The sequence below is a fragment of the Fusarium sambucinum genome, chromosome II (genome assembly GCF_050947815.1).
Source record: "Fusarium sambucinum isolate potato_lamoka chromosome II, whole genome shotgun sequence".
Lineage (NCBI taxonomy): Eukaryota > Fungi > Ascomycota > Sordariomycetes > Hypocreales > Nectriaceae > Fusarium > Fusarium sambucinum.
Window position 1 is genome coordinate 8,647,156 of NC_139293.1, and position 26,975 is coordinate 8,674,130.

General features: G+C 46.3%; 12 protein-coding genes across 12 annotated transcripts; 8 read left to right on the top strand and 4 right to left on the bottom strand.

The window, feature by feature from the left end:
- Positions 1–746: 746 nt before the first annotated feature.
- Positions 747–1,284, top strand: FSST1_009767 (uncharacterized protein; the record flags this gene model as incomplete). The annotated part of the gene is made up of 3 exons (XM_083226769.1): positions 747–791; positions 847–1,194; positions 1,249–1,284. The coding sequence occupies 3 exons, from the start codon at positions 747–749 to the stop codon at positions 1,282–1,284; spliced, it is 429 nt and encodes a 142-aa protein (XP_083085728.1).
- Positions 1,285–1,618: 334 nt separating this feature from the next.
- Positions 1,619–3,382, top strand: FSST1_009768 (HET domain-containing protein; the record flags this gene model as incomplete). The annotated part of the gene is made up of 1 exon (XM_083226770.1): positions 1,619–3,382. The coding sequence occupies one exon, from the start codon at positions 1,619–1,621 to the stop codon at positions 3,380–3,382; it is 1,764 nt and encodes a 587-aa protein (XP_083085729.1).
- A 280-nt stretch (positions 3,383–3,662) lies between these two features.
- FSST1_009769 (UbiX family flavin prenyltransferase) lies at positions 3,663–4,301 on the bottom strand (the record flags this gene model as incomplete). The annotated part of the gene is made up of 1 exon (XM_083226771.1): positions 3,663–4,301. One exon carries the CDS (start codon positions 4,299–4,301, stop codon positions 3,663–3,665), a length of 639 nt encoding a protein of 212 aa, XP_083085730.1.
- A 963-nt stretch (positions 4,302–5,264) lies between these two features.
- Positions 5,265–6,785, top strand: FSST1_009770 (UbiD family decarboxylase; the record flags this gene model as incomplete). Its single annotated transcript, XM_083226772.1, has 1 exon — positions 5,265–6,785. The coding sequence occupies one exon, from the start codon at positions 5,265–5,267 to the stop codon at positions 6,783–6,785; it is 1,521 nt and encodes a 506-aa protein (XP_083085731.1).
- A 1,627-nt stretch (positions 6,786–8,412) lies between these two features.
- Positions 8,413–9,423, top strand: FSST1_009771 (uncharacterized protein; the record flags this gene model as incomplete). The annotated part of the gene is made up of 1 exon (XM_083226774.1): positions 8,413–9,423. One exon carries the CDS (start codon positions 8,413–8,415, stop codon positions 9,421–9,423), a length of 1,011 nt encoding a protein of 336 aa, XP_083085732.1.
- A 102-nt stretch (positions 9,424–9,525) lies between these two features.
- On the top strand, positions 9,526–10,428 carry FSST1_009772 (uncharacterized protein; the record flags this gene model as incomplete). Its single annotated transcript, XM_083226775.1, has 1 exon — positions 9,526–10,428. One exon carries the CDS (start codon positions 9,526–9,528, stop codon positions 10,426–10,428), a length of 903 nt encoding a protein of 300 aa, XP_083085733.1.
- A 767-nt stretch (positions 10,429–11,195) lies between these two features.
- FSST1_009773 (uncharacterized protein) lies at positions 11,196–12,077 on the bottom strand (the record flags this gene model as incomplete). Its single annotated transcript, XM_083226776.1, has 2 exons — positions 11,196–11,947; positions 11,999–12,077. The coding sequence occupies 2 exons, from the start codon at positions 12,075–12,077 to the stop codon at positions 11,196–11,198; spliced, it is 831 nt and encodes a 276-aa protein (XP_083085734.1).
- A 1,189-nt stretch (positions 12,078–13,266) lies between these two features.
- Positions 13,267–15,046, bottom strand: FSST1_009774 (uncharacterized protein; the record flags this gene model as incomplete). Its single annotated transcript, XM_083226777.1, has 3 exons — positions 13,267–14,427; positions 14,488–14,598; positions 14,654–15,046. The coding sequence occupies 3 exons, from the start codon at positions 15,044–15,046 to the stop codon at positions 13,267–13,269; spliced, it is 1,665 nt and encodes a 554-aa protein (XP_083085735.1).
- Positions 15,047–15,649: 603 nt separating this feature from the next.
- On the bottom strand, positions 15,650–18,388 carry FSST1_009775 (uncharacterized protein; the record flags this gene model as incomplete). The annotated part of the gene is made up of 6 exons (XM_083226778.1): positions 15,650–16,253; positions 16,308–16,441; positions 16,493–16,588; positions 16,653–17,090; positions 17,156–17,846; positions 17,907–18,388. The coding sequence occupies 6 exons, from the start codon at positions 18,386–18,388 to the stop codon at positions 15,650–15,652; spliced, it is 2,445 nt and encodes an 814-aa protein (XP_083085736.1).
- Positions 18,389–18,784: 396 nt separating this feature from the next.
- On the top strand, positions 18,785–19,807 carry FSST1_009776 (uncharacterized protein; the record flags this gene model as incomplete). Its single annotated transcript, XM_083226779.1, has 1 exon — positions 18,785–19,807. One exon carries the CDS (start codon positions 18,785–18,787, stop codon positions 19,805–19,807), a length of 1,023 nt encoding a protein of 340 aa, XP_083085737.1.
- Positions 19,808–20,075: 268 nt separating this feature from the next.
- Positions 20,076–23,638, top strand: FSST1_009777 (H-type lectin domain-containing protein; the record flags this gene model as incomplete). Its single annotated transcript, XM_083226780.1, has 8 exons — positions 20,076–20,125; positions 20,193–20,765; positions 20,819–21,142; positions 21,200–21,336; positions 21,390–21,474; positions 21,531–21,663; positions 21,718–22,707; positions 22,760–23,638. 8 exons carry the CDS (start codon positions 20,076–20,078, stop codon positions 23,636–23,638), a joined length of 3,171 nt encoding a protein of 1,056 aa, XP_083085738.1.
- A 1,174-nt stretch (positions 23,639–24,812) lies between these two features.
- Positions 24,813–26,484, top strand: FSST1_009778 (uncharacterized protein; the record flags this gene model as incomplete). The annotated part of the gene is made up of 2 exons (XM_083226781.1): positions 24,813–25,555; positions 25,614–26,484. 2 exons carry the CDS (start codon positions 24,813–24,815, stop codon positions 26,482–26,484), a joined length of 1,614 nt encoding a protein of 537 aa, XP_083085739.1.
- Between the last annotated feature and the right edge of the window lie 491 nt (positions 26,485–26,975).

The window sequence follows — 26,975 nt, forward strand, 5'->3', positions numbered from 1 at the left end:
TCCGAGTTTACTTTGCACTACGCACAGAGGAGGGACTGCAAAGGACTACGCTAATTGGCATTTAAAATAGTGCTAAGTGGCTTCAGAACTTCTGGAAGGGTATTTTGAATCATACAATTAAATCGAGAATGAAAGCACCAAGGTCACTGTCTAAAGGATTGTGAGCAAAAGAACCACAATCTCACTCAAAGAACATTATACTAGCCTACGTTATTGCAAGGAACGATACAGGCCAATAGAACCAGCGCAAGAAGAATATCGACCGACAAGGAAACAAATCGAGCGATCGATCGAGTCGGTAAACGGTATCCAGAAAATGTCCGAGCGTATATCTGGAGCATTCCCCATGCCGCACGATCCTGCAGGATTTCCGCTGAAGGCTTGACCACAGAACACAAACCACGATGTGGAGGCGGAGCTCGTGAAAGATAGACTAGTACTATCACATGGCAATGTAAGGCGCGAAGGAGCCATAGTCACCGTTGTATAGCATCCATTGTGATCTTCGTCAGCAGTACGAGAACGATCTTCGGTCTTGGACACTGCATGAGTTTTCAAGAACATGGCAGCAGTGCTTCTGATGTCATTCAATGAGAATGAGAGAGAAAAACAAGCAGGTATCGAAGTATAAATATGACCACTACACCGAGTCAAAGTAATTCTCTTTTCATCATCACTCTCAACACAAAACACTCCAACCCAACCACCACCTTCAGACTTCCAACCACCACCTTCAGACTTCCACGATGATTGGAAAGCTTATCCTCAGCTCTGCCATGCTCTGGGCAACCGTAAGAACCCAATGCCCATAACTTCTGCTCATAGATTACTAACACTATCTGTCAGGCTACTGCCAGTGGCCTCCGTCTCTCAGACACCGGCACCCCCGCTGGCTGCACTGGCTCAACCGGATGCTGTATCCCCAGCTGCCTTGTCGATGTCTCCGACTTCTGGGGCTGCGGCGGAAACGTAGCATTCTCTGGCACTTGCCAGTGGAACTACGACAATCCTCAGGGAACTCAGGACGTTGGAGGCTGCGACGACGTCCAGGTCACTTTCCTGAGAGACCCTGATGGCAACCCTGCCATCGACCTTTACCACAAGACGGACAAGACCTACGATCGTTACTCCTTCAGTAACTGCCAGACTCCTACTGTTGGAGGAAGCCAGTGTGTTCCCAAGGGAGGCGGCTGTGTAAGTCTCTAGTATTTGACAAGATTTTGATCAACTGCTAACATGGTAAACTAGGACACCAACATCATCCTGACTGGTGCTCAGGGATAAGGGATAGGGCAATGGTGGAGACTTCAAAGGGGGAATGGTTGCTAATGCGCGAGAATGGGTTTGTAGCTATTTAAGAAATGTGTTTGAATACGATTCTCACTTTAGTTCATGGGGGTTGAAAGTATACACATTACATAGCCTCTCAGATATTGTTATCTCGTCAATTGGCCAATGCTATTGTTACAACTCATTACTTGGACCCACTAGCACTTTCTACACTTCGTGGAGACCCCTGTATTTTCAACCGTAATAGGTATGGTCAGCCAAATGTCGAAGAAATCGGTCAGCCCCCGCTGCACTCAAACTTGACTCTTGAATCGTTTTTCAAGATGCCATGATTGAGGAAAGTTTGACGAAATATCTCACAAAGAGGTCCGCACCGGCACTTCAAGTGCTGGGAAACGCCATCTCCCATCACCAGTTATATAACAATCTGCCACTGGATGGGGATCAGATTCGCCTACTTAGAGTGCAACCTGGCCAATGGAACGACAGAATCGTATGTTATTTGACAGTCCACAAGCTCACTAGTCAGCTGGAGTTTGAAGCACTTTCCTATATGTGGGGAAGCAACGGGAGATCCGCAGTCATTGCCGTGAATGGCGTATCTGTCACTGTTGGTTCGAGTCTGGAAACCGCCCTCCGATATATCAGACTACCCTACAAATCACGCGTTTTGTGGATAGATGCGTTGTGTATCAACCAAAAAGACGATAAAGAGAAAGGACACCAAGTTCAGAAGATGTGCCAGTTGTACTCTTCAGCCGCAACTGTCCTCGCTTGGCTTGGCCCTCCTCATTCAAATGGTGAGCGGGCGCTGTCAGATATCAACAGAATGTGGGAGAAACTGTCCCATCTCTTGGAAGGTGATGAGAAGGAATCGATTGACTTCTTGAATCGTCCTATCTTTCATATCGAGAGACTTGGATTGAATATGGAGGCTATGGATTGGGACGCAATATGGAACTTATGCAACCGTTCCTTTTGGCGTCGTATTTGGATTATACAGGAGTTGGCTCTGTCTCGCAACACCGCGAACGTTATATCCGGCAACGTATCCGACAACTGCTATGACGACAGGTGCATAGTTGGCTGCGGATTAGAATGGGTGTCATTATCGTCCGTGCATTTCTTCGTAACGGTACTTGGTGCTTTGAGAGTTAAGTTTGCTGTTATGGACGAAAACATGGCCAAACCATTTGAACGGCTGATGCCACAGGGACCTACATCTTTGGCGATCATGAGTCGCATTATAACGACTTACAAAGTGCAATGCGACGAAAACGGGGGAGCCCGAGTTTTGGAAAGCCTCATGCGATTATCGCGAAGCTTACAAGCTACAGACCCTCGCGACAAGCTGTACGGCTTGCTTGGAATGGTCACAGATTATCCAATCGTTGTTGATTACAAACTCGATGCAACTCAAGTTTACAAGTCATTTGTTATATCCTGGACTGAAAGAAATGGTAACTTGAATTGTATCCTTGGCAACCGAGGAGTATCCAACAACTTTGGACCATCTTGGCTTCCGGAGCTTTCGAATCCGCTCAGCGACGGCAGCGCTTGGGAGAACTTGATACAATTGTCATATAAGAAGGAGGGATACAAAATATCTCCTCAAATCAGTTTTGTTCAAGAAAACAACATAATGAAAGCTCGCGGAATGCACATAGGTAGAATAGACCGCGTTATCGGTCCATTCTGGAACACTACTGAGCCGAAAATTGAAATGGATCTTGTCGGCAAAATTAACAAGAATACTAAAAATAGATCAGTGTTGACAGCGCTTGGTAGTTTGTACCTGTCGCTACCAAAGAATGTACAGGACGACGTTTGGAGAGCTACCATTATGGACGCAGATTCAGGTAACGGGACCGCCTTTATTACTCCAGCACCGGACCACTTTCGACATTTGTGGCAAGTCTTTGTTTTGCACGAACAAATGGAAGAAAGCTTTGAACCCTATCTACAGTACCATGAACGATGGAAAAGATATACGGCACCGGTTATGGAAAGCTTTTGTAACGCTCTGTGTACTGACCGATGCTTCTTCGTCACCGAGAATCTTCGTATGGGAGTAGGGCCATGTTCAGTGTGAGCGGGTGATGAGGCAGTCGTTTTATTCGGGAGTCCACTTCCTTTTGTTTTGCGGTCTGAACAACAGGGATACAACCTTGTTGGGGATGCCTATGTTCAAGGTGTTGATCCGTTTAACTTTCCAATAATGCAAGATGGAAAGGATCTTCCCTTCCAGGACTTTATGATCCACTAGTTTGAGAAGGAAGGGGTTTGTGAATAAAATGGTTTAGACTTGTCCTTATATAGTAAAATATCCCCTTTATTTCCATAGGAGTAACAAGTTGATACAACCTATCCAACTAATGTTGCTTTTGGAATCCATTCCACCGATCAAAGTCTTCCGTATCAAGATCAAACAAATCCAACATCCTTCCAACACTGTGATCCACCAAGTCATCTATAGTCGCCGGCTTGTTATAATATGCAGGCACTGGTGGGAAAATAACCGCACCGTTTTGTGTGGCCGTCAACATATTCTGCAAATGAATTCCACTCAACGGACACTCTCTTGTAACAAGCACCAACCGATGTCGTTCTTTCATCATCACATCCGCCGCTCGCGATATTAAATCATCGCAGTAGCCTGTGCTAATGGCTGATAATGTCTTCATACTGCAAGGCACGACTATCATGCCGTCAACGCGGAATGAACCACTCGCGATTGGGGCAGCTAGATCATGGTTGCTATATGTTGCGTCGGCGAGGGCACGAATATTAGCGACTGTGTAGTCTGTCTCGTACTTGAGAGTGTTTTCTGCCCATTTGCTGATGATGAGATGTGTCTCGACATTGAGGCGGCGGAGGACAATAAGAGCCTTGATGCCAAGGATGGAACCTGTTGCACCTGTGAGGGCGACGATGATTCTCTTTCGTCTTGTAGATTTAGGCTGTGTTGGAAATGTGCATATTTGTTCTGAAGTAGCGAAAGTGTGAGACATTTTGGTGGTTGAATGGGTTGCAGGTTGGCAAGGGTTTGATATGAGTAAGGCGGGATAAAGGATTATTCGTGTTGTATCCGACCCTTTTTAACATGGTACACAACTGATATGCTCTCTTTCCCAGCTCCTTTTCCTTTCATTAGATAATTGACCGAGACCTTTTACGCTACGGGAGACCTCCCGAGATCATTTCCCTATTTATAAGTTACGAGATTCGTCTTTCTTCACCGAACTGGTCCCTCATAACCCCAGATATCGGATAGATCCGAAGGGTATGGTGTTGATGTGGAGGGTACTTACCCGGTTAGGAAGTTGTTTAGAGAGCAATTAACTATTAGCTAATGCTTCTTTGTCCACTCTGGAACTTGTTGGCAAGAAGACATATGAATCATTTCGGCCATCAGAACATTGAACATCGTCTACCCATCTGTAGCACCTTTCATACTTGGCCACTCTTTAGGCATAAAAGAAATTCACATCTGATTTGTGAGTCTCAACTACAGAGGGCAGAGACAAGGATCCTTCGGCTGCTCGGGAAGGTAGCGGGGTCATAAACGGGTCTGTTGATAATAGCGTCTTTGACAAACGGGTCGAATAACGTAACCATTTGAGAGCGTATAGTTGCTTACTTCACCATGATCTAGTGCCTTGATATTAATCAATATGAACTATTTCTCAAGATGAAAACCATCAGTCAGCAGAATCCACATTGGTATTGCACTTCGGCGATGGAATGGATATGCCTTGTTCTAATATATCGGGAAGGCTCCCGTGAAGACTCCCAAAGAATGAAATTACGTAGCTCTCCTAGAGTCATTTTCTAAACTGTGGTATTTCTATAAGTCGATTAATTCTACTCATTTTTTGTAGATCTACACAAACTCATCTATTTCCTGAGACGAGGACGCCATTCACTTCGTCAATACTTCTATCAAAAACTGATTATCCTCCTATATAAAGACAATGGCTACTACAGCCCATGAAAACTCCAACTCGGCGCATAGCTTCCGTCGCTTCATCCAAGAGCTTCAAGACGAAAACGATCTTGTTGTGATAGACGAGGAGATTGACCCTCACCTGGAACTTGGAGCCATTGTCCGCAACGCCTACGAAACAGAAGACAAAGCACCACTTTTCAACAACGTCAAAGGCACCCAGTCCACTGGTCTGTTCCGCATCTTGGGTGCGCCAGTAGGAGCCAGCAAGATTCCTGGAAAAAGATTCATCCGCATCGCCAAGTCCCTTGGTCTCCCCTCAACCGCCACTGGGCAAGACATCATCAGCAAAATCCATGAGACGAAGAAACTACCCAAGGTACCACCTAAGGAGGTCAATTCAGGCCCAGTGAAGGAATTCAAGATCTTTGGAGATGACATCGATCTCAGAGCGCTCCCGTCACCTCTTTTGCACCAGGATGATGGTGGAAGGTTCATCCAAACTTTTGGAATGTTTATCGTCGAAACTCCGGATGGGTCGTGGGTCAACTGGAGTATTACTCGAGGTATGATCAACGAGAACGACCCCAAATCTTTGATCTGCCCAGTCATTCCAAGACAGGATATCGGCGTTATTCGCAAGATGTGGCAAGATCTAGGTAAAGACATGCCCTATGCGCTATGCTTTGGTGTTTCACCGGCTGCCATTATGGTGAGCGGCATGCCTATACCCAAGGGCGAGAATGAAGCTGCTTTCATCGGTGCCCTAACAGGTAGTCCTGTGGAGGTTACAAAATGTGAAACCAGCAATATCCGTGTCCCAGCTGATGCAGAGATTATTTTCGAAGGGACAGTGTCTCGAACTGAAACAGCACCTGAGGGACCTATGGCTGAATACCACGGTCATATCTTCCCCGGAGAGACCAAGCCTTGCCCCTTGTTTAGAGTCGATGCCATCACTCACCGCAAGGATCCAATTCTACCTATCTGTATCACCGGAAGAGCCCCTGAAGAGAGTGAAACGGTCTGGGGACTTACACAGTCGGCTGAAGTTCTGACAATCTGCCAGAATGCTGGATTGCCTATCAAAATGGTTTGGAACCCATTCGAATCTCACTGCATCTGGTTCGTTCTTCAAGTCGATAACGCTAAACTGCGGGCTATGAACACGACTATGGAGGAGTTTTCCAATAAGGTCGGCCACCTTGTTTTTGCATCCAAGCCCGGCTTTTACATCCCTACCATTTATCTGGTAGGAGACGACATTGATCCTACCAACTTCCGAGATGTTGTCTGGGATGCTGCTACGAGATGTCAACCCAAGGCGAACGAGTTCTTCTTTGATGAATATCCTAACATTCCCCTAATTCCATATGTTGGCTATGGAGTCAAGTCTTCGAAGCATACTTACAAGGTTGTTCGGTGCTGCTTGTTTCCCAGTGAGTTCAAGGATGAGAGCTTGGCGTGGAAGGAAGCTTCTTTCCGTGGTAACTATCCTAAGGATGTTCAGGAGAAGGTCAAGAGTCGATGGGCTTTCTATGGGTTTTAGTTCTACGCAAAGTATGAGAAGCAGTGTAGTTCAAAATCCCAGTCACACTTATAATAAACTATCATTATAATGTAATTAAGTCTAAATGTATTAATTTGCATTTAGCTATATCAACTTGTATAGTCTAGACTTAATATTCCTTTTCCATCTCTTAACCTGTCACGGGCTTCAACCAGATCGTAATGGAAGGAGTGGTATAGTCGCCGTTAGCTCGCAGTTAGGTCTCAATGATACAGATGATAGAAGGTATATTATGTTAAGGATGACAATTTATTCCTGACCTCTTTTCCCAGTTGGCCCCTAGGGCCCTTATTATAGCACCTTTATCGTGAACGTTATCGAAGCGGGGTCGCCTTGACCCGTTGAACCTAAAAGGCGCCCCACTTTAGGATTTTGCCCAATGGAATGTCACATAACCCGATCCTTTATCACCTGACGCTTAGTCCTGACCAGAGCCTTCTTATCTAATAGCCACGGTGTGCATCCCTCTGTCTTTCTCGAAACCCCCTTCACGTATCCCTCAATTTATTGTTTCTACTACTGCTACCCTTCTGCTCTCATGACTTGTTCGGTCTCGTACAGACGGTTGTCTGGCTGTAGCGGTCGCCGCGCTTTCATTCAACAGCTCGGTAGAACCGCGAAGATATCGGTGCACTCTCGATGAACCCAATCTAAAACTGTTCGACCCGTTCTCAGGTGGCATATAGTCCCTAGGTATCACAATATATCCATCTGCATTATTAAAACATCCAAGTGAGGTCATCCCACGATCTTGGGTCGGTGTTGCGATTAGCCGAGTAAAAACTCTTGTACTATTAGTTGATTTTATGTCACATGGTGTGGTTAATCGATTCGTTCTAGACTATTTGAAATCTGAGTCACTTAGCTTGTTTTGGCGTAGCTATGTCTCGGAACAATCCCCATTTGGTGTTGATATTGCATGGAACTAAACCGCATAGCGTGTGATGCTGCATTGTTTAGACCCTTATAAATAACTAGTTAATGCATGTGATATCAATAATAGGTATGCAAGAGCTGTTCTAGGCCACTCGAAAGACAATTGTCAAGCCAGGGCCTATGTGGCAAGGGTTTGGTAATATTCTGTATCCAAATTATTCAGTCTGGACCCAAGACTAAGTGGATAGTGGAATGATCCTGCCGCTTTACCCTACCTTGCATAACAAGCCACCCAACCAAAATAATAGATTACAAGAGCTGACTTGTCGTGACCATCGATTTTATATTCAATAAACATATTGGTATGTGTTCTAGATCCAATGGTCGCCTGCGGGTTTCCGCAATCAGTTTGCGAATTACCAAATTAGGGTTAGAAAGCATAGATTGAGGCGAATCTGCATTCCAGCTCAACTACAGATTGGCATTTGAACTCAGTTCAGCTGAGCCACGGCTCCAAGCATCATACCAAATGTATCCTCTGAGTTCCCTCAATCTCAAAGACGTTAAACAATATCAATACCGAATACGAGTACGGCAATCCAAGACATAAATCTTAGTGCGAGGGTACAGCATATATAGACATTCAACCCATCCACTGCCGGCAGATTAATCTCTCTTCTTACCATTATCTATCTTCTCAAAACCTTACTCCACTAAATGTGTATTGAAAATGGCTATTTGGGACTTGTTTTCAAACAGCACGGCGGTGGATGCACCATGGAGTGACGCCAAACCAATTCAACCAGGCCCGAACACCTATGGCACAAATTTTAAGCCTGCCATGTGTGAATATCATGGCAAGGTATTCCTTACTTGGGCGTCTCCAACCCCTGGTTACTTCCTCCACACCACTTGGCTGCCCTCAGATGATGGCTGGGCTACCCCGACATTGACTCTTTTCGCCGGGAGACAACAGGATTATACATCTACTCTGGTTGTCTTCCATGATGTCTTGTACGCATTCATACCCTGGACTTCTATAGACACCGAAAACTCCTCCTCAGGCTGCGCTATCTACAGCTTCGTTGGAAATTCTTTCAACTACATCTGCGATTGGGACTCAGTATGGAACACTTCCATTTCAGCCATTGTGCACAAAGACGTACTGCATGTAGTTGGCTACTGTCAGTCAGACGACGATCATTTCGTATGGGCGTACTCCGAAACAGGTACAACAACCATTAATGGCACAACTGGCTTTTCAGACAAAAACGGGATCAACCAACAGACCTCTAGTAATCCAGCCTTGCTGGTTCGGGATGGGAAGGTTCGTTTGATGTTTCTTGCCCACAACGACAGTCGGGGAGTGTTGGAAACCACTTTGGAAATGAGTAGTCCACCTGTCTGGTCTGACACGGTTACATTGAATGAGAGCGGCGACAGCGGTATTAGTGCTACTTCCAGCCCAACTGGCGATCGAGCATGGATCTGCTTCAGGACCCACGGTGGTACTAGCAACCTTATGTGCCATTGGGAAGAGAAAAAACAGGATTGGACTACAAATCGACCCTTGGGATCTGGTTACCTTGTTTCTGGAAAAAACGAGGCAGCTCTAGTTTACTCTAACACCTGGGTCTATGCTGTGTGGAATTCACATGACAATAGCAACTCGTTGTACTGGTCGCGCCGTCCTATGAAGCATATGGACCCCGAAAGCTGGATGGGCGACCTGGCTGATTAGAATATCAGTATCGCAGCCTTATCCATCCCGGGAACACATGATTCCGCGACGAGTGCGTATCATAGTGTTGGTGCTCTTGAGAAACGCGTACGTTGTCAGGATATGACCATTACCCAGCAGCTGAATGCAGGAATCCGATACTTTGATCTACGAGCGGGTTATGCGTACCAGAACAATAGTCCACTCAGTATTGTGGACGGAAACAGAGATGAGAGTGCCGGGTTGCAGGCTGTTCATGGGGCGTTCATGCTTGGGATGTCGATACAGAAGATTTTCTCTTTTTTCTACGACTGGCTGAACAATCACCCAACTGAAGCACTCATCGTCCAGATGAAGGCCGAGGGTAAAGGCGTCAATTCGCAAGACGTATCAAACGACGTGAGCAATCTGATCAACGACAACCCGCAATATTGGGCCCTTGGAGAAACCATACCTACCTTGAACCAAATCAAAGGCAAAATCCAGCTGGTCCGACGCTTTCCCCCACCAACTTCTAATGTCAACACGGAAACACCGTTCGGAATTGGCATGACAAACTGGCCTGATGACGCTCAAACAGAATTTCAGAGCAGCCCCATGATCAGCAGTAACCCGAGCTTCACAATTTCTCTCGAGGACAACTATACCCCAAGTTCGGATGGAGCCACAGCCTTGGAAGGAAAAACGGGATTTGTCAAAGAGTTTGTTAGTAAGGCTGTGGATTCAGAGCAATTACCGACCAATGATCCAACGTCGCCATTGAAATGGTTTATCGGCTATAGCAGTTACACCACTTCTTCTGGCAGCGGCCTGAATATAGTCCCGAACTCGAACTTCAACTACGCGACCCAATCCTTAGGCGGTTCCACGTCTATGAACAAAGGATTAGAGGTACTAGTCAAGTCTATGGGAGGATATGGTAATTCCAAACTGGTCGGTACTCTGGTAATGGACTATCCAAACTGGAAGTCGGGAACGTTGATTGAAAGCATCATTTACACCAACAACCTCGCTTTGAACAAGTAAGCCAAGCAGAGCGTTAATGCGATATTCTGGATGCTGCTTAGATAATCCCTACCGAGTTGTGGTTGCCTTAGTAAGGGCATTAACTCGTAGGCCGGAAGGTATATTTACAGTACCTTGGTTAAGGATTCAAGAGGTTTTGTTTTCTTTTTTCGCGCTCGAGGTAGTTTACTTCTGATTGATATCATTTTTGTTTTTAAAGGCTGTGGTCATTACGATATGTTCAATAGTGTCGAAGTCTCCCTTTTATACCCAAGTGAACACGCAACTCTTGCATTGCATCACTCGTAGTTTCTCGCTGAAGAAATCTACACCTATTCTCTAACCTCGCAATAGTAACTACTTGCATCGAGGACCGAGCGCAGTGCAGACTTTCCTGGTATAGCAAGTGATCCTTCGTATGCTGTATTATATAATACAGGCCAAAAGATAAATCCCGCTGTTGATATACTTGTTAGGAACCCTCATTTTAGGGGATAGGGGAGTATTAGAAAGCAAAGCGGCGAAAAGATACCATCCACATAGATGCACATGACGACGCTTTCAACTATATGTACCGACTATATATACCTTCACTGCTACCCTTGAGGATATAGATAGGTATTTATAATACCGGCTTGAAATAAGAGTAAGTATAATGAAGGGGAATAGAATTGATTACAAAGGACTAGTTCAAAATGATAATATACTAATCAAAGAAGCAGCCTAAATAAAAGCGAATTCATAGACGCTTAACAGACTTGGAGTCTTTATACAATCTCCGAAATTACTTATACCTTCTGAATATTGAGCTCAAGACGGTCATAGTAATCAGGAGGGTTGTCATTTCCAATGTGAAGGACATGGCCAGGGCCCTTGATGGCTGTGGAAAACACACCCCAAGTACCAGCAGCCGCCGAACAAGTTGGAAAGTCCCACGGAGCATCTCCCGTAGACACGCACTTGACGGCCGGTATCGAACACTGAACCTTGAGTTCAGCAGTCAGCTTGCAGGTCAGGAAGACTCGCTGCAGCGGTATCTCGACATGACAGGTTGTCACAACGGCAGGAGCGTCGAGCATGAAGTTCATCGGACTGTAATATCCGCAGAGGAACCAGCCTAGTGAGTTGACAAGTCTGCCTTGCGAGTCGATGGTGAAAGGAGAAACCTTTGCATTCAAATCGGGATTGCCACCAGGAGGGGCATCAAAAGCAGCCATGGCGTTGTCGTACGGGTACGTTTGTAGACCTCTGCCTGTCATGGGACCCGAGCCGGTAGCAAGGACGGTGAAAGTGGGCATGGGCTCAGCTGATGTTGTTTCAGTCGTTGGGGCAGCTGTGGTGGTGGTGATAACCTCGATTGTATTGGAGGTTGCTGACGTTTCTTGGGCGACTAACGGTTCGCTTGTCTCGACCGATGATTCAGCAGCAGCAGTGGAAGTGATAGACGCAGCCGACGTTGCAGTTTCGATCGTTGTTGCGGATTCAATTGACGAGATCAGCGATGTCTCAGTAGGTCCATCTGAAGTGGCAACGGATGAAACTAGCAGGATTGTCAACAATGTCTCATTGAAGTGGTTAGTCTTGTACTAACGCGGCTTGCAGGGGCTCGCAGCCACAAAGTCAACGGCCAACAGACCAAAGGCCACACGAAAAAGAGTGACAGAACGCATAATGACGTTAAAGAGTGACTGGAGTTAACAGACGAGAAACGATGTCATGTAATTGATGTGGCGCCTTGACGTGTTTATGTAGGGATGGAATTCGGCAGTTGGAAAGGGGCATTATTGGGAATGCGAAGTGCCTAGCTGACGCCAAAAATCAATAGTCAGTGTTAGCTACTGGACTATTGTTTAAGTTGGCAGCTAAGCTAGACCTGTTAAGTCCTCTGAGGGCGTCCTTGCCAGGGTCTGATTGGCCAACTAACGCAGACGTTGAATGATACGAAATCCGTCGTTCATTTAATTTCCGGGTTTGTTATGACTAAAAAGCAAACTTAATTCAGCCCAGCGACATAGCTTCTGTCACAGGCAGATCTTGCTTCAAGCGCATCCGCATATTCTTTCTCTTGTAGGAAGTATGGACCCGCCTCTGGACTTGGTTTAAAGTGTGCAGACTGGACACGGTCGTTTGACGGGTACTCGTAGATGTCGATCTTGACAGCTGCACTTTCCAGGTACATGTCGAGGAACTGACTACAAGACACTTTATTCATGAACTCTTCATAACATTGGAGGTCGTCTGCGTGTATTACATCTCGGGCTGAAAGAGCCAGTGCCCCAATTGCACAGAGGATGGGTATGATCAAAACAAAATGAAAAGGCGACATGAGGTTGAAAGGTTGGGACTCGGTATGAGAAATAAAGTCTTATGTTTACTAGAAGAATCAACCAGGAGTTTTATAGATAATGGGCAGAATGGCTTTTTTTTTTGACACGTGAGTTTGTGCGCAATTTTGTTACACCACGCAGTTAAATTAGTTTCTGACCAGTCGTCCGAGGCCCAACAACTTTAATATTACCTCTTTTCGGAAATACGGCAACGGCATAAGAAGATAGGCCGTGTGTGATTGGACCGCTATGTGTCTGTTGGTTGTGTTGTGCAGCTTCGAAAGGACTATTGTCTATGCCGAATCTCGCCCGACTATTGGAAAACTTCAGAAAAATTGACAAGTCATGCATAATCATACGATAATGCACCTGAGATTTTTATTGCATTACGTACTAAACTGAACGTATTATGTGACTCACGAGTTATGCTCCAATCGGCGGTTCTGAGAATAGGATTCTCTAACCACTTGGACTTTGATTATTAGTTTCAAGTATAAATATGTATTCAGTAGGACTTTAATTTGCATCAAGATTATGCCCTTACTTCTTCCATATATAAATCATATGTCCCGTCTCCAAGATGTCGACTCCTATATATCCACAAACTCTTCCCCTTCCCGCTATCTTTGGTCTCCTCATCAAATACATCTTCTTCAACCATGTTCCTCAAAACCTTAGCTTCAGATAGTGAATCGCCCTCTGGCACAACAACACGTTCCGCTACCTTGGTCGCCACAACAGCCACCAACAGCTGAAGAAATGCTGTGATCCACAAGATGAGACTAATAATTCCCCAATGCGAAACGTTGAGTTTCTGTCCGACTGTAGGCATCTGGCCAGCAAGCACAATGTCGTCGTTTGACTCAATGACAGATGCCAAAACACCAGTGGCGAAGCGCGATAGAAGGTATTCCATTGCTTCGGTTGAGCCATTGAGCGGTGCGCCGAAGAGCGATGCAGCTGGGTAACTGTTTGATCGGGTATCGTTTATGCCGTCGCGGCCTCCAAGAGCTATCGCCGATGTAGCCAAACGTGCCAGTCTTGGGCCAACCTCATGCTCTGGTCGTTTCGCATTCTCCACTGAGCTCATTTGAACGGTGCAGTTGTAGAACCACGAATTTGTCGAGGATGGCTCAAAGACGGAAACAATGCTACAGTCCTTCCCGCAACTGTGAGATGGAGATGTCATGTAAACCTTCTCACCAAGAACTTCTTTGTCAGGCAGCGTGATGTTCGTTTCTCGGCGCCCTTCTTCAATAATAATACTGTCCCCAGTTCCATTTCCGCCTCGAAGCACATTGAGAGCCGTGCATTGTGTCGTGATATTGACCCTCCTATCTGTGAGCGCAGCAACCGGAGCTTGTACAGGATTATCCAAGGTTAGTGTGTTTGTCTCGCGAAAGATGTAAGAGCAATTTCCTTCACAAAAGAGAAACTTGTTGTCCGCAAAGAACAAAGTTCCAGGCCAAGGAATATCTTCAAAGTCACCCTCGTTCAACGCCAGGGATATGATCCCGTAGCTATTGGCCGCGTATTCTTCAGCTCCTGTTGATACGGACGCGTTGACAATACTTGAGGTTGAGATGGTAGTCAAGTTGGCGATTGAGACGTTTCCAGCGACCATGAGGGCTACGTCCTCGGTTTTCTCGACAGAGTAGCACAGACCCAATGAGGCATAGCCGATTTGAGTTGCCTTATTCAGTTAGTCAGGTTCTTGGCTAGCTTTGCTGAGGAAAGTGAGACGTGGACGTACCAGGAATAGCGCTACCCAGGTCGCAACTCCAACGTGAATTGTCCATCGGCTTGATTTAAAAGCCAAGACCAATACTTGACTCATGCTATGGACTTGTAAAATTGCTTTGACCTATTTTGAGATATATGAGTCAACCAATCTATTTTCACGAATGCTGTAAACTCACCTTCTGTCGGGACCTCGGTCTTTTACTCAAGATCCACCATCGCAAGTCCTGTACCGCATGTGTCAACTGACTCATTGTCGAAAGACCCAGAGCAATAAGAGATCCCGTGATAAGCGCATTGAAGTATTTCTTCTGTAACTCTGACATGACATCATGAAGAGCATATGCGATTAGGATGATGTAGACGACTATGACGAAGATAATTGTGATGCACCATTTTCCGGTCAGGCCTAGCCATAGTTTGACTTTTGATCGACGGCGTGCTGGGAGGCCTTGGAATCGTCTCGTTGGTGGTGATATTGATGGCGATGGGCTTGGTGTAGTTGTGTTTTGGAATTCAAGATGGATGTCTTGCTGGCCCCTTGAAGAGACAGGGAGGTATTGTCCCGCCATCTTGATTGAAGACGAAATAAAGCTTGTCATTCAACTAAATGGCGAACCCAAGCATTATAAACACGAGCTTGGATCCGCTGCCATGACGGAAGAATTGACAGTAGATCCACCGCTCAGCCCCGTTTAGCTTTTAGGTTCTCGCCTAGCTATACAACTAAGGTATAGTGTCCAAGACATCTCCATCAGCCTGTCAGATCTTCATTTCGATTGGCTGTCCCGTATTCAGACGCTCGGAAAAGGGGGTCCCGTTATACGCAAAACTGTTTCAGGGTAAGTTCAGACGATTTTTCAACATTCTAGGCTTCTTGGCACTCCAAACGTACAATGTTTCCATCATTGGATATTCTAATGACGTAACAAACAGTGTTTCATATCACTGGTATTCTCGGTATGCGATTCTAGTCCTGATCGGTCATTTGCCGTCATATCTCAAATTCCGCCAAGTTCAGGCAACTTTTCTTCCAAATTTATATCTTCTCGTTACATTCATTCTACCACAAATACCCGTCTACCAACCCTTTTTTTTTCTTTTAAACGTCAATGTTGTTCGTTGAAACTCCCTGACACAACAAATGTTAAATTAGTCTCAAGAGATAACAGTGTTTAGTTAAAAGGTGAAGCCAATCTGTATTTCCGTCGCCCTGTTCCGTCATCGCCACCAGCACGAGTATGAGGATTTGTATTATTGAGAACAGAAGTACTGCCACCCACCATGGACCCCATGTTTGTGTAAGGCTGACCACCTGTATATACAGTATTGCCATTCTGATTGTAGGGAAGGTGATTTATAGCATGAGGAACTGGTTTGCTAAGGGAGCCCAAAATATTGATTGAATCTCTGTTCTTCATCTCCTCAAACAGCATTTGGTCAAGTTGGTCCTCGAGCTTGTGGTATAGTGGCCTGAGAAAAGGGTAAAACATGGTGTGAAGACTTGAAGGCATCCCCATTCTTAGCAACTTGCAGCCTTTTGGAAAGCTGAGAGTGTAGGAAATAGTGTACGCTAGGAAGTCATACGTCTTTGCTAAGGTTTCCTCCGCATCTGACATTCCGGATCGCTGACGGGAATAGTCACCTGTGATTGCATTCTTCGCATCGCGTATGACAGGCTTGCTGTTGCTGTTCCGAGTGACAGTAAGCCGGGGACAAGAGTCGATTGAGCTTAGGTCAAGACTGTCAGAGACCAGGGTTTGCCAAGCCTTTTCGAATCTTGCAATCTTGTAAGTCTCGACAAACATGATCATCGCGGGAGGAGAAGCGTACCTTGTCATCAAAGAGTTTGTTTCAGATGTTCCAAGGACCAGATTACCAGGGATATCGCTCGATCGATACAAATCTTTGCCTGTATCCGAAAGCCTGGTGAGGCCACCCCATGAGAAAGCGCAGAGGTGAAGCCACTAGCATATATCAGTAAAAGAAATTGCATTGTACCACGAATCAGTGCTTACTTCAGCCATAAAGAAACCGCTAGAAATTCTTTGATCATGTCCCAGATAGTCAAATGCCTTATGAAGTGTCTTCCATCCTAGGGCTTCTTGGGCAGCCTGTTGTAAAAGTGTGTTAGTCAAACTGATGGGAGTATTTGGGTAGAATGTCATATAGGCTCACTTGATTAGCTGACATGCCCATAATATTGCCCGGTGCATACTTTGTGTTGCGATTGCCGCGTGCGTTGTTGATCTTGTCTTTGCCGACGTCGATGCTCCAAGTAGAACCAAAATCATCGTATTTGACATACAGCATGTCATTGATATTTGTGTTTGGTGCTTGACTTTGCCAGTTTTGCATTGCAAGCATAGCATTGATTTGCGCCTTTGTGTAGTTGGGTTTGCCCGCAGCGTCAGTTCCTTTCATTGGTGAATATGCATGTTTAAGCCACGCATTGATAGTCGCAACTGTCTTTTGTGAGGTGTCGATGTAACGGTGCGCGTCTCTTCCCTCGAGGACCTCATCATGTCCTCTTACGACTTCAAGGCTCTTCATGTAAGTGTTGAAACTGTCTGTTGCAATGTACGTAGTGAATAGACCAAACGGATTCTCTCCCATCTGTGATCAAAGTGAGTAACGAGAGTAACTCAAGCGATAATGTGAGCCGAGAACAAGATACGTACCTTGACGTAGCCATCACCTCCGACCTCATGCTGTTTCATAACCTCCAGATATGTTTCTTTTTGAGTAACTCGATTGTTGATATCGTCAACAAGACGCTGGAAGAGACTGTCCACTTCAATCAGTCCCCGGTTCAGTCGAAGGCTAAGAGTTTTGGTCTGCGGAACCACAATTAAGGGGAACCCTAGATTAGCCGATGAGAATCGAGCGCGATAACCGGCAGCGGAGTCAGGGTCTATGGCTGTGGCCATCATCCATGCCATCGCGAAGCCTTTCTTTATAGCTTTCAGTTGTCTCAGTCTTCCCGACATGTTCGATTCCCAAGTTCCAAGAGGAAGCCAACAGAGCCAACCCTTCTGGTGTCTTACTGGAATAAAGATACGCCTGGGCTCTCCGTTGTTGATTTCCTGAATGATCTTCTCCTTATCACTTGCTAACGTTATATCATCGTGATCCTGCAGAGTCTCAACGATGTCTTCCTCCTGAAATGGGTTTTCTTCCGGTGGCAGTTGTGCTTGCAAATCTATCTTAATCTCGAAAGATGTGTTCATCATTTCCTCGTGTTCTTGATGTTCCAGAGGATCATTCTTTGGAGTATCCAGTAGCCCATCAAATGCCATTTCCTTGAGGATCTTTGCCTCTGCTTTATCGTCTGTATCTGTTTTTTTGGTGACCTGAGGGTCATTAAGACGACTATCGACCATTAAGACAACATTCTGTTCAAGTCATATTGAGGATGATTGGCATATTTACCTCAAGGATAACCAATCAACACTGTCATCAGCCAAATCTTGAAACAGCTTCAATGAAACGTTGAAATATGACAAAAACGCTGTGCCTGGAGTAGGCCTGTTGGGATAAGTTGTCTCCGTGGCCCACTTGCCCATTTGTTGCTGATTGAACATTTCTCCCATTTTATCGCGTGTGATGGCCATATAATACGGGTTGCGACTACTGGGAGCGTATGTAAGATGTCCCTGCTCGAACCCTGTGTCGAATACGATAGTGTTGGCTTTGTCCCTGTGAAACATTTTGACAGCAGGTGCATTCTCAACGTCCTTGAAAATCTCAGCCATTGGGATCCTCATTGAACGGTTATTTTGTTGGCCCCGAACTCCACGAAACAACGCATTTCTTTGGAAATCTGGAATTTCCTCAGAGAAATTGGATCTTTGAGAATGTTCGGACTGTTCGGATTGTTCAGACCCCTCGGACTGTTCGGGTTCAATATTCATCTTCGTTAATTCATTAATATTTGTAATTGTGGAAGTGTGATTTGGCTGTTAGTAACAATGATGAGAGAAAAAAGGTTAATTGAAGCAGGTTCTCCGACAGAAGCGTATACAGAAGCAAGCTCATGGGTTGATATTGATATTCTCTGTGTCTGCTCATCTATTGGCCATTTTACGTCGAGCAACTATTTTGGTGATGAAAATATTAAGTCTGCATATTGTCGTATCAATATCCCAATTCGTTTGGTTACATCCAATATTTGTCAATAGTCTCTCAATAGTCTCGTTAGCCTCTCAGCTGTGGTCTCGACCACAATACTCCCACTTCACGACCACGCATTTGAACGCTGGGTTTTCCCACATCCAGAAAACACATTCCGCGGTAAGAAATCGTTAGCCATGTCGTTATCGGAAATTACAGCGCCTCCTCAAGCCTCAGCCGTTTTGACAGCGGATGGCTTCGACCCGGAGACTTTCGATCCTCTAGTGCCACGAATAGTGCAGCAAGCCACTAGACGCTCGCCTATCCTTCTACCCTGGCAGCCCCGCATTATGCCACTGGGAATGTTCTTTCGATCGAAAATAGCAGAAACCGCCCACAATCCCTTCGCGCCAGAGACGGCCTTTAGCCAAGACTCTTTGGAATCAACTCGGATCATTTTCACGGCAAATGATGGCAGCTGCAGCTTTCGATCCTCCGAAGCCTTCAGCTCGTCATCTTCCATGGATCATTTGAGTGTTTCTTTGGGTGCAAGTGTTGATATGACTTGTCTTGAAGCCAGCGTCTCAATGCACTATGATAAAGACGTCATGGAGAACAAGGACTCGAACAAAGCTTCTGTTAACACAAGCTACCGTGCGGGTTCTATCGGATATACACGCTCTCCAGAGTTATCAGAAAAAGCCTTCAAAATATTAACCAGACAGGGTGTTGAGGCATTCAAATCTGTTTACGGCGACTACTACGTGGGCGGATACCGCATTGGAGGAGATGCGGCTGTCCTCTTCAGTACTGATCAAAGTTCCTACTCCAAGACGGAAAAGGAAACTGTGCAGATTGAGGTGGAAACATGGCTCAGTGATTACGAGGAGAGCTGGTCCACAAGCTCAACATCTTCATCCAGCTCTGCCGACGTCCGTGTCAGTGCATTTTCAACACTTGAGCAGCTGATTGTTGCGAAAACGGTCCAGATGGGGACCCCGGAGTTCCAGGCCGCTATTCAGCAGGGGAGGGCTATCCACAAGCGAGCGCAGGGGTTAGAGGATGGCGTGGCGGAGGTTCTGAATGAGGTTGGCGTGCGGCACGGAAAGACTGTCACGCCTAGGCAATGCACCGAACTTTGTCAACGCGCCGTTGTTGTCGAACTTCAGCTGGTGCCTGTTGAGTGCCTCCGCCAGGTTCGTTTTTGGACTACGCTTTAGAAGAGTGGATGCAAGAGTTGGGAGTTGCAGATACATGTCCGGAGCTGATCTCCATGCCAATAAGCGCCCGTTAGATGGGAACATGTCCAAGACGCTAGTGCTAGACTATTGATTTTGTGTCTCAGCGATGTCTAAAATGGAACCAGACCCCAGTTGTAGAAAGCTGAGAGTCGAGAGAAAAGTTAAGAAAGCTTCCCGTAACTGAGAAATTCTCGAAAAGTAAGATTCAGACCTCTAGTAATATTCCTTCAGCAATAAGATCGCCATCATGTCATTATTATTGGCGCCGTACAACAATGGCATGCGCCTCGGCCAAGGGTATGAACCTGTCCTGTCAATTGACACAGCTGAGTGAATCACTCATGATACTAACGTCTTAGTCAAGTTTCAATTCGTACACGCAGCAAATTTGCATTGATGACGCCGTGGTCATTGACCCAGACCGTGTCGATAATTCCGTCACCAACGATGGTTTCACAATGCGTGAACTTCGCCATGCCATCGGCGCTCGAGCTGGTGGTGGGGATTACGACGATGAAGAAGATGAAGAAGATGTGATAGACGCTCTTCCAGAAGCAACTTCTCTGCCAACAATTACAGCAACAGGAACAGAAGTAACAGCAGACGCGACAGGCAAGACTACTGATGTCGCTCCCGCCGCTACAAAGGCGCTCGACACCATTGCAATTCAGCTGCGTGAGGATGCCAAAACAGTCGAGAAACTAGTTTCAGATGTGGCTAGTCTCGAGACTCTGATTGAGGAAGCTGTCGATCCTGGCAGTGCCGAGACAAAGCGCAATATTCTTCTTCTTGAGAAAAAACGCATGCGTCTGGCACGTATCAAGACTAATGGTACTGGCCTCAAAGGGAGGAAGCTCCGGGGTACAGTCAAGGCGCTGTCGCAGAGAGGACCAAGCCAGATTGTCACCTACAGCTCAAGATTTGTGAACAAGATTAGGTAACTGATATTTTAACCACAGAGTGTTGACATTCATCTGACGGCCAACATAGTGAGATCACAGACGACATGAACATCTCGGGCTCTTTGTCCATCAAGTACGGTTCAATCGGCGGAAAAGGCAAAGGCTCTTTCGTGGACTCAGATAAGTTCAAAGAGAGTGATCTTAATTTCTTCATCAGCGTCAAAGTCATCAATCAGAGCATCAATATCAAGGACGCCCTGGTTTTCCAAGGGCTTCCTTCAGTGGATCAGTCAAACTTCCGAAGCGTCTTTGGAGACTGTTACATCGCTGGCTTCCTGGAAGGTGGTGAGTTCAACGCTCTAGTCAGTATGAAAGTAGTGAACAAGGCCAAGGTTATGAGTATCCAGGCAGAGTAAATTCTTCCCATCTTGACGTCTGAGATAAGCCGACGATATTGACATATGTATAGGGCAAAGCTGGCTTTAAGCGTTGGTGCAGCCGATTTGAAAGCGAAGGCCAAAGTCGACATCAACAAGTCCAATTTCTCGTCCCAGACAGAAACAACAATCCAGGTTGGTTGGTCTGGTGGTGGCCACATTAAACCAAGTGAGTCCTCGCAACATTAGTCCTGTTTTTGAATCCATTCTAACCTCTAGTAGTGGACCAGCCTTGGACAATCCAGTCGCTGATGGAGACTGCTGCCAGATTTCCTGATCTGGTAGCCAGTACCCCCCAGCGAACATAGTATGAATCTCCGTAAACTACCAGAGGAAATCAATACCTATACTAATTTCGAGCAGTGCCATATTGACAAAGTATGAATCGCTTCGTAGCTTCATGGCTTTGAAGCCTCCGGCCCTCACACCCATGTACTATGAAAATGCCTCGATTTATACCAATGCTCTACTTGATGCGTACATGGACTACAAGAATGTGAGTAACATAAAAAGCTTTGTTCTGTTGATCCATACTAACCAAAGTGAACAGATATACAGTAATATTGGCACTCAGCTTTTTGATATCCAGGCTGGCACGAAAAAGCTTGAACCATTCAAGGAGAATGACCTCAAGTTCACCACCAGTGCAGACATAGGCAAAAACGACATTGAGCTTCCTTTCGCGGCGACGATCAAGGGTCTTGATCTTGCTCGTCGAGCATGCCGTTTCCAGATGATCAAGATTGTCAACGAAGTTGATGCTGTGGAAAAGAATCCATCTATAGCTGCCAACGAGACAAGACCCGAGGCATACCAGAGCACTATCGTTTTCCGTGAACGTATGCCTGTTGTCACCAACGTTCAAAAGATGCCCCATCTCAAAATCTTTGGCACTGAGGAACCTCCACCAAAGTTGATGGAACCGAAAGAGGACGATGGCATGAAAGAGCCTGAATTGGCCAAGGCGGACAGCTACTTGGAGACGCAACCTGATATTGGTGTATCAATGAGACTAGCCCCCATGGTGGGTTCTGACTTTGGGTCGATGTTTTGCAACCTTGACTTTGTAAAGGCAGACTTTAGTCTCAGAACAGTGTCGGTCGAAGTTGAGAAAGGCGTCCTTGTTTCCATCAGCGTTCGATATGCAAACGGTCTCCAGGCCACCATGGGTACTCCCGGAGGAAGCCACAAAATCTCACTTACACTCAGACCATCTGACGGCCAGAAAATCATTGCTTGTTCGATCGAGACAGGTCGACGAAAAGATAGCCCTGACGCTACGGTGCGCATCACAGCACTTCGATTATACACCAATCGCGGTCCTGATCTAGAAGGCCATGCCAAGGATTGGGTTCAGTCACACAACGAAACAGGTTTGAGAGACAATATCGAGTTTAAGGATCTGAAACTTGTCCATTTTGATCCTCTTCTCGTGAACGCTCATATCAAGGGCTTCTGGGGTTATGCCATGACAACTAATACCGGTATCAACCCCACGAGTGGTGTTTACCGGCTAGCCCCAATCTGGGGTAGTAAAGAGGTAAGTTGACGATGGTGGCGTCTCATACAATTGCTAATCTTTGTCCTCTTAGGATACTTCCCAAACGGGTGATTCGTCGATGGAAGCTAACATGTCACTCGTTCGCACCCAACCAGAGCAACATCTGATTAATTGCCGTGAACGTCTAGGCTGGATGGATGGAATTGCTGGACGCAGTACAGTCCTCGAACAATCCTTCTACAAGCCTCTTCCATTTATTCCTACGGTTATTTATGGCTTCCGTCACATTGACATCGCACATGCAGACTCCCCTCGTGTCGCTCTCACCCTGCCATCAGTCACAGAGTGGGGATTCTCCTTGGGTCTCAAATCGTTCCTACACAACACATGGAATTTGGAAGCCAATGTCATGGTACTCCCGAATGGAGTATTCCCCTTCCAACATGGCTTCGTGGATGCAAGTGATAACCCAGGTGGTCGCAGTGCAACAGAGAATGCTTCTATCCATGTTACTTTTGCCAAGCCGTTTGCGAAGACACCCAAGGTGTCTGTATGGTTCACCGAGATACATCAACCTAAGGGCCACCGCAGCCTGAAGACATATGCCGTCGATGTTAGTCCCACGGGTATGCGAATAAACATCGACACATGGGCTGGACGCGAGTTTGACAATGCTCGTGTCGCTTACTTGGCCTATCCAGAGGGAAGTGATGCCATCAAAGGAGGAGATTCGTTCTTTGTGCCCAAGGAGGATTGGAGGGAGACAAATTGGCCTGGCACACCTTTCAAGAAGGAGCCCAACGTTTTTACTGCCATCAATTATATTGATATTGGACTCAGTCAGAGCACGCTTGACATTCTGGTCACGCACCAGTCTGCTTCTAGTAAAAGCTTGAGATATTGTGGCTGGGGCTCTGATGGGACGGTACTTGTGATGATAGGTATGTGCTGGATTGGTATCTCATGTTAGTGGTAGAAATGATACTAGTGGATGTTGCTTGTTATCTCGGTGCGTAATCTCTTATCATTTCAACATATGTACGTGCAAAAGTGAGATCGCGATTGGATTCCAAAAACCACCGGGCCGCCCCTAGGGCTTACTGCAGGGAGACTTTAGGATGCAGTAGAGCTATGCTCGGGGACATCGGCCAAAGCCCGTTTATTGGACTACGTATCTGAATCCCGTGTCTCGGGGCTCACAAAATATTAACAACCCTTGCATTCCACCTATCTGCCGTGTCTTTGATTAGGTAGACCGATATAGCCAATATCGGTGAATGAGTTGAGGACAGCTGAGATTACTACGACTGCATTTCCCGGGGCTAGTCTTACTAGTAACGTCACTGTGTCTTAGGCTACTACTACCAGCGAAAGGTTAACAATGCCGACATAGCTTAAGCACGATGTAAGCTTCCAATTGAGTCCCCAAAGCAGTGTATCCTCTATCGCTAATTCCAGTGCTAATATCGATGTGCCTGACACTCTTTAGCCGGCAACGCGGATACTAGGCGTTCAGCTACACAAGAGTCAGTGTCAAGTAACACAACATCATTGTAACGGTAGGAACCTGAAGACGAGGATACCCCGCTTCAGCCGCTGACTTTTGTCTCAATTGGTGTAATGACACTTATTTCAGTCTTCGTATCATCCGTCTCGGAGCTTACGCTGACTACTCCGGACAGGTCTATGCTATCAGTGAAACAAGACATGCAACGACATCATTTGGCTTCTGAATATCCACCAAATGTTCGTAGACTGCTCCATTGATCTGATGTTCTAAAGTTCTAATTGGGCTTCAGGTGTCTTTCCTCAAGTCCCGACACATACCTCTAGTCTCAGCCGCAGTTGTCGCTCTTGAAAGTGGCTGGCTGATAATCCCAGAATGGACGTAACCTGCACGATAGGCAATGTATTTACCAACACATTCGTCGGGTCATACAGTCGCGCAGTGTCACTTGTGTCACCGCATTTGTTGACTCGAACAGTCGGCAGTTGTTCTTCAGTCTATCTTATACACCAAGATCTATATAACCCGTCCTCAATCCCTTATGATTTTTCTCTTGACTACCATCTACTCACAGCACATCCTTTCTACTACCATCTGTACAGCACATCTTGTTTACCATCGTCTCACGTCCTAGAAGATGGATCACTTACTCCACTTGGATACAGACGTCGTCTGTCTCTTGGCCAAACTCGATTCCTACGACTACATCATTGTAGGAAGTGGGTTCGGGGGAGGTCCGTTGGCTGAAGACCTTGCTTCCAAAAAGAAAAAGGTGCTTCTCATTGAACGTGGAGGCGTCATCTTCTCCACCCACGTTCTCAACACTTCGCGTCCCTACTACAATCGCGGAGCCAGCAACTCTCCAGAGGGCAATGAGCGTGTCTACGACGCCGTCAAAGCCAAGGTACAGCTGACCGACCAATCCGACAGCTATGTCGGTGGACCGGTCTATTGTATTGGTGGCCGCACCAACCTCTGGGGCACATGGGTTCCAGAGATTGGCGACGAGACCCTCAATGCGTACTTTCCTCCCGAGATTGTTCAACACCTCAAGGGCGGAGGCTACAAAGAGAGCTATCAGTACTTGACAGACGACGATCCTAGGGATGGTATCTATCCCGAGGGCGATGGTGCTCATGAAGTCAGCACTGAAGACATCGGTCTCGCCACTCAGATGCTCAACAAGGCTTTGACAGGGGCACAGTTTGGAATCATGCCAATTGCGGCGCAGTTCAACTCGCCCGCGCCGTACAAGTTTGCCCAAGGTGCTTATAGCACCACATTATCGATCATGAATCGAATGTATGCCAACGATCCTTACCTGTCTGTTCTTGTCAACACAGAGGTGATCGCAGTCCAGTACAAGGACACTGATACTAAGTAAGTCTCTACCTCGTAACAAGCCCAGGGATGAACAACTGCTGATATTTCGGTCTAGGGACAAGACAGTCACTGCGCTTCAGATCAGAGACAAGGCGACTGGTACTATCAAAGAGCTTGGTATCGGAAAGGCCAAGGTGGTGTTAGCTGCTGGAACCATTGGTACTGCATCCATCGCATTGAACAGTGGCTTGCAGAACTTGAATGAGAAAGTAGGCAAGGGTCTCATTGACCACAATGTCTGCTACGCGCGCTTCGCCAAAGAAAAAGACGGTGGCATCACCCAGAAACCGCTTAACTTAAAGACCCATCTCAAGGTCGGCGGAGAAGAGTGTCTTGTCACGGTCACCATCAACGCCAACTTCTTCCTTGCTGGAAGTTCTGCGAGTATCAACACGACTCACTTTTACGACAGAAAGGGCAATCTCCTGGGACCAAAGTCTCCTGCGAAAGAGCAGCAGAACTTTGACACCATCTGTGTCCTGTTCGAGTTCGTTGGGAAACTCGCAGATGGGAACTCTGTTCTCAGTATCCCTGGCATGGATCCAGTGCTTGACATCAGACGTGATGCCCTCAAGCACGAAGTTCAATGTGAGATGGAAGAAATTGTGCGTAATGTGCGGGATGCGTTTGTTGATGCCCAGCCCTTCAAATCTCCTACATCTGGCGGGGAACTCTGCCCTGACCCTGGACTACGTCCCCAGCATTTGGGCTTTGGTGTCTTTTCTCACGAGTGTGGAACTATGCGTATGGATGGCGCAACTACCAAGGACGGTGTGGTCGACTCTGATTTGAAGGTCAAGGGACTTGATAACCTCTGGGTGTGCGATCTTTCAGTCATGCCTGTTAGTCCAGAGGCCAACCCATCTCTGACTCTTGCAGCTCTCTCATTGAGACTCGCTGAGCATTTGAGCCCTACCCCTCAGTAAAAAACTACAGACTGGGATTTTTCATTTCTTTTGTCTTAGTTACTATCTAGATAGTCAAGACTGTCTATATTAGGTAGTTATAATGATATGTACAGCTATCAAGGCTGCTGAAGAATGTGCTTCGAGAACGACCTTCTCTTGGTTATTGAGCATATCTATTTTACCTCATAGTGTCAGAAACATGGACCACTAGAAGCAAAAAAGTCGAAATGGGTGGGCCAGTTTATGTCAGATCATATTTTTTGGCTGTTTATTTTTGTAGCCCAAGACCAATGAGCCCGAACATTATTTGCCTCGCTTGCGTGTCTTGCATCGAGTTTTGGTTGGGGAAGCTGAATAATTGAAGCCGTTGCTGTAATGACAGGATTCGCATCCATGTTGTGTTGGTTTGTCTGACTCCTTTTGGTTGGTTGGTTGGTTGTCCTATAGGTTGAAATGTGATACATGTCAGCAATTGTGGAATGTGTAATCAACCCCTCTTATGTTTGCTA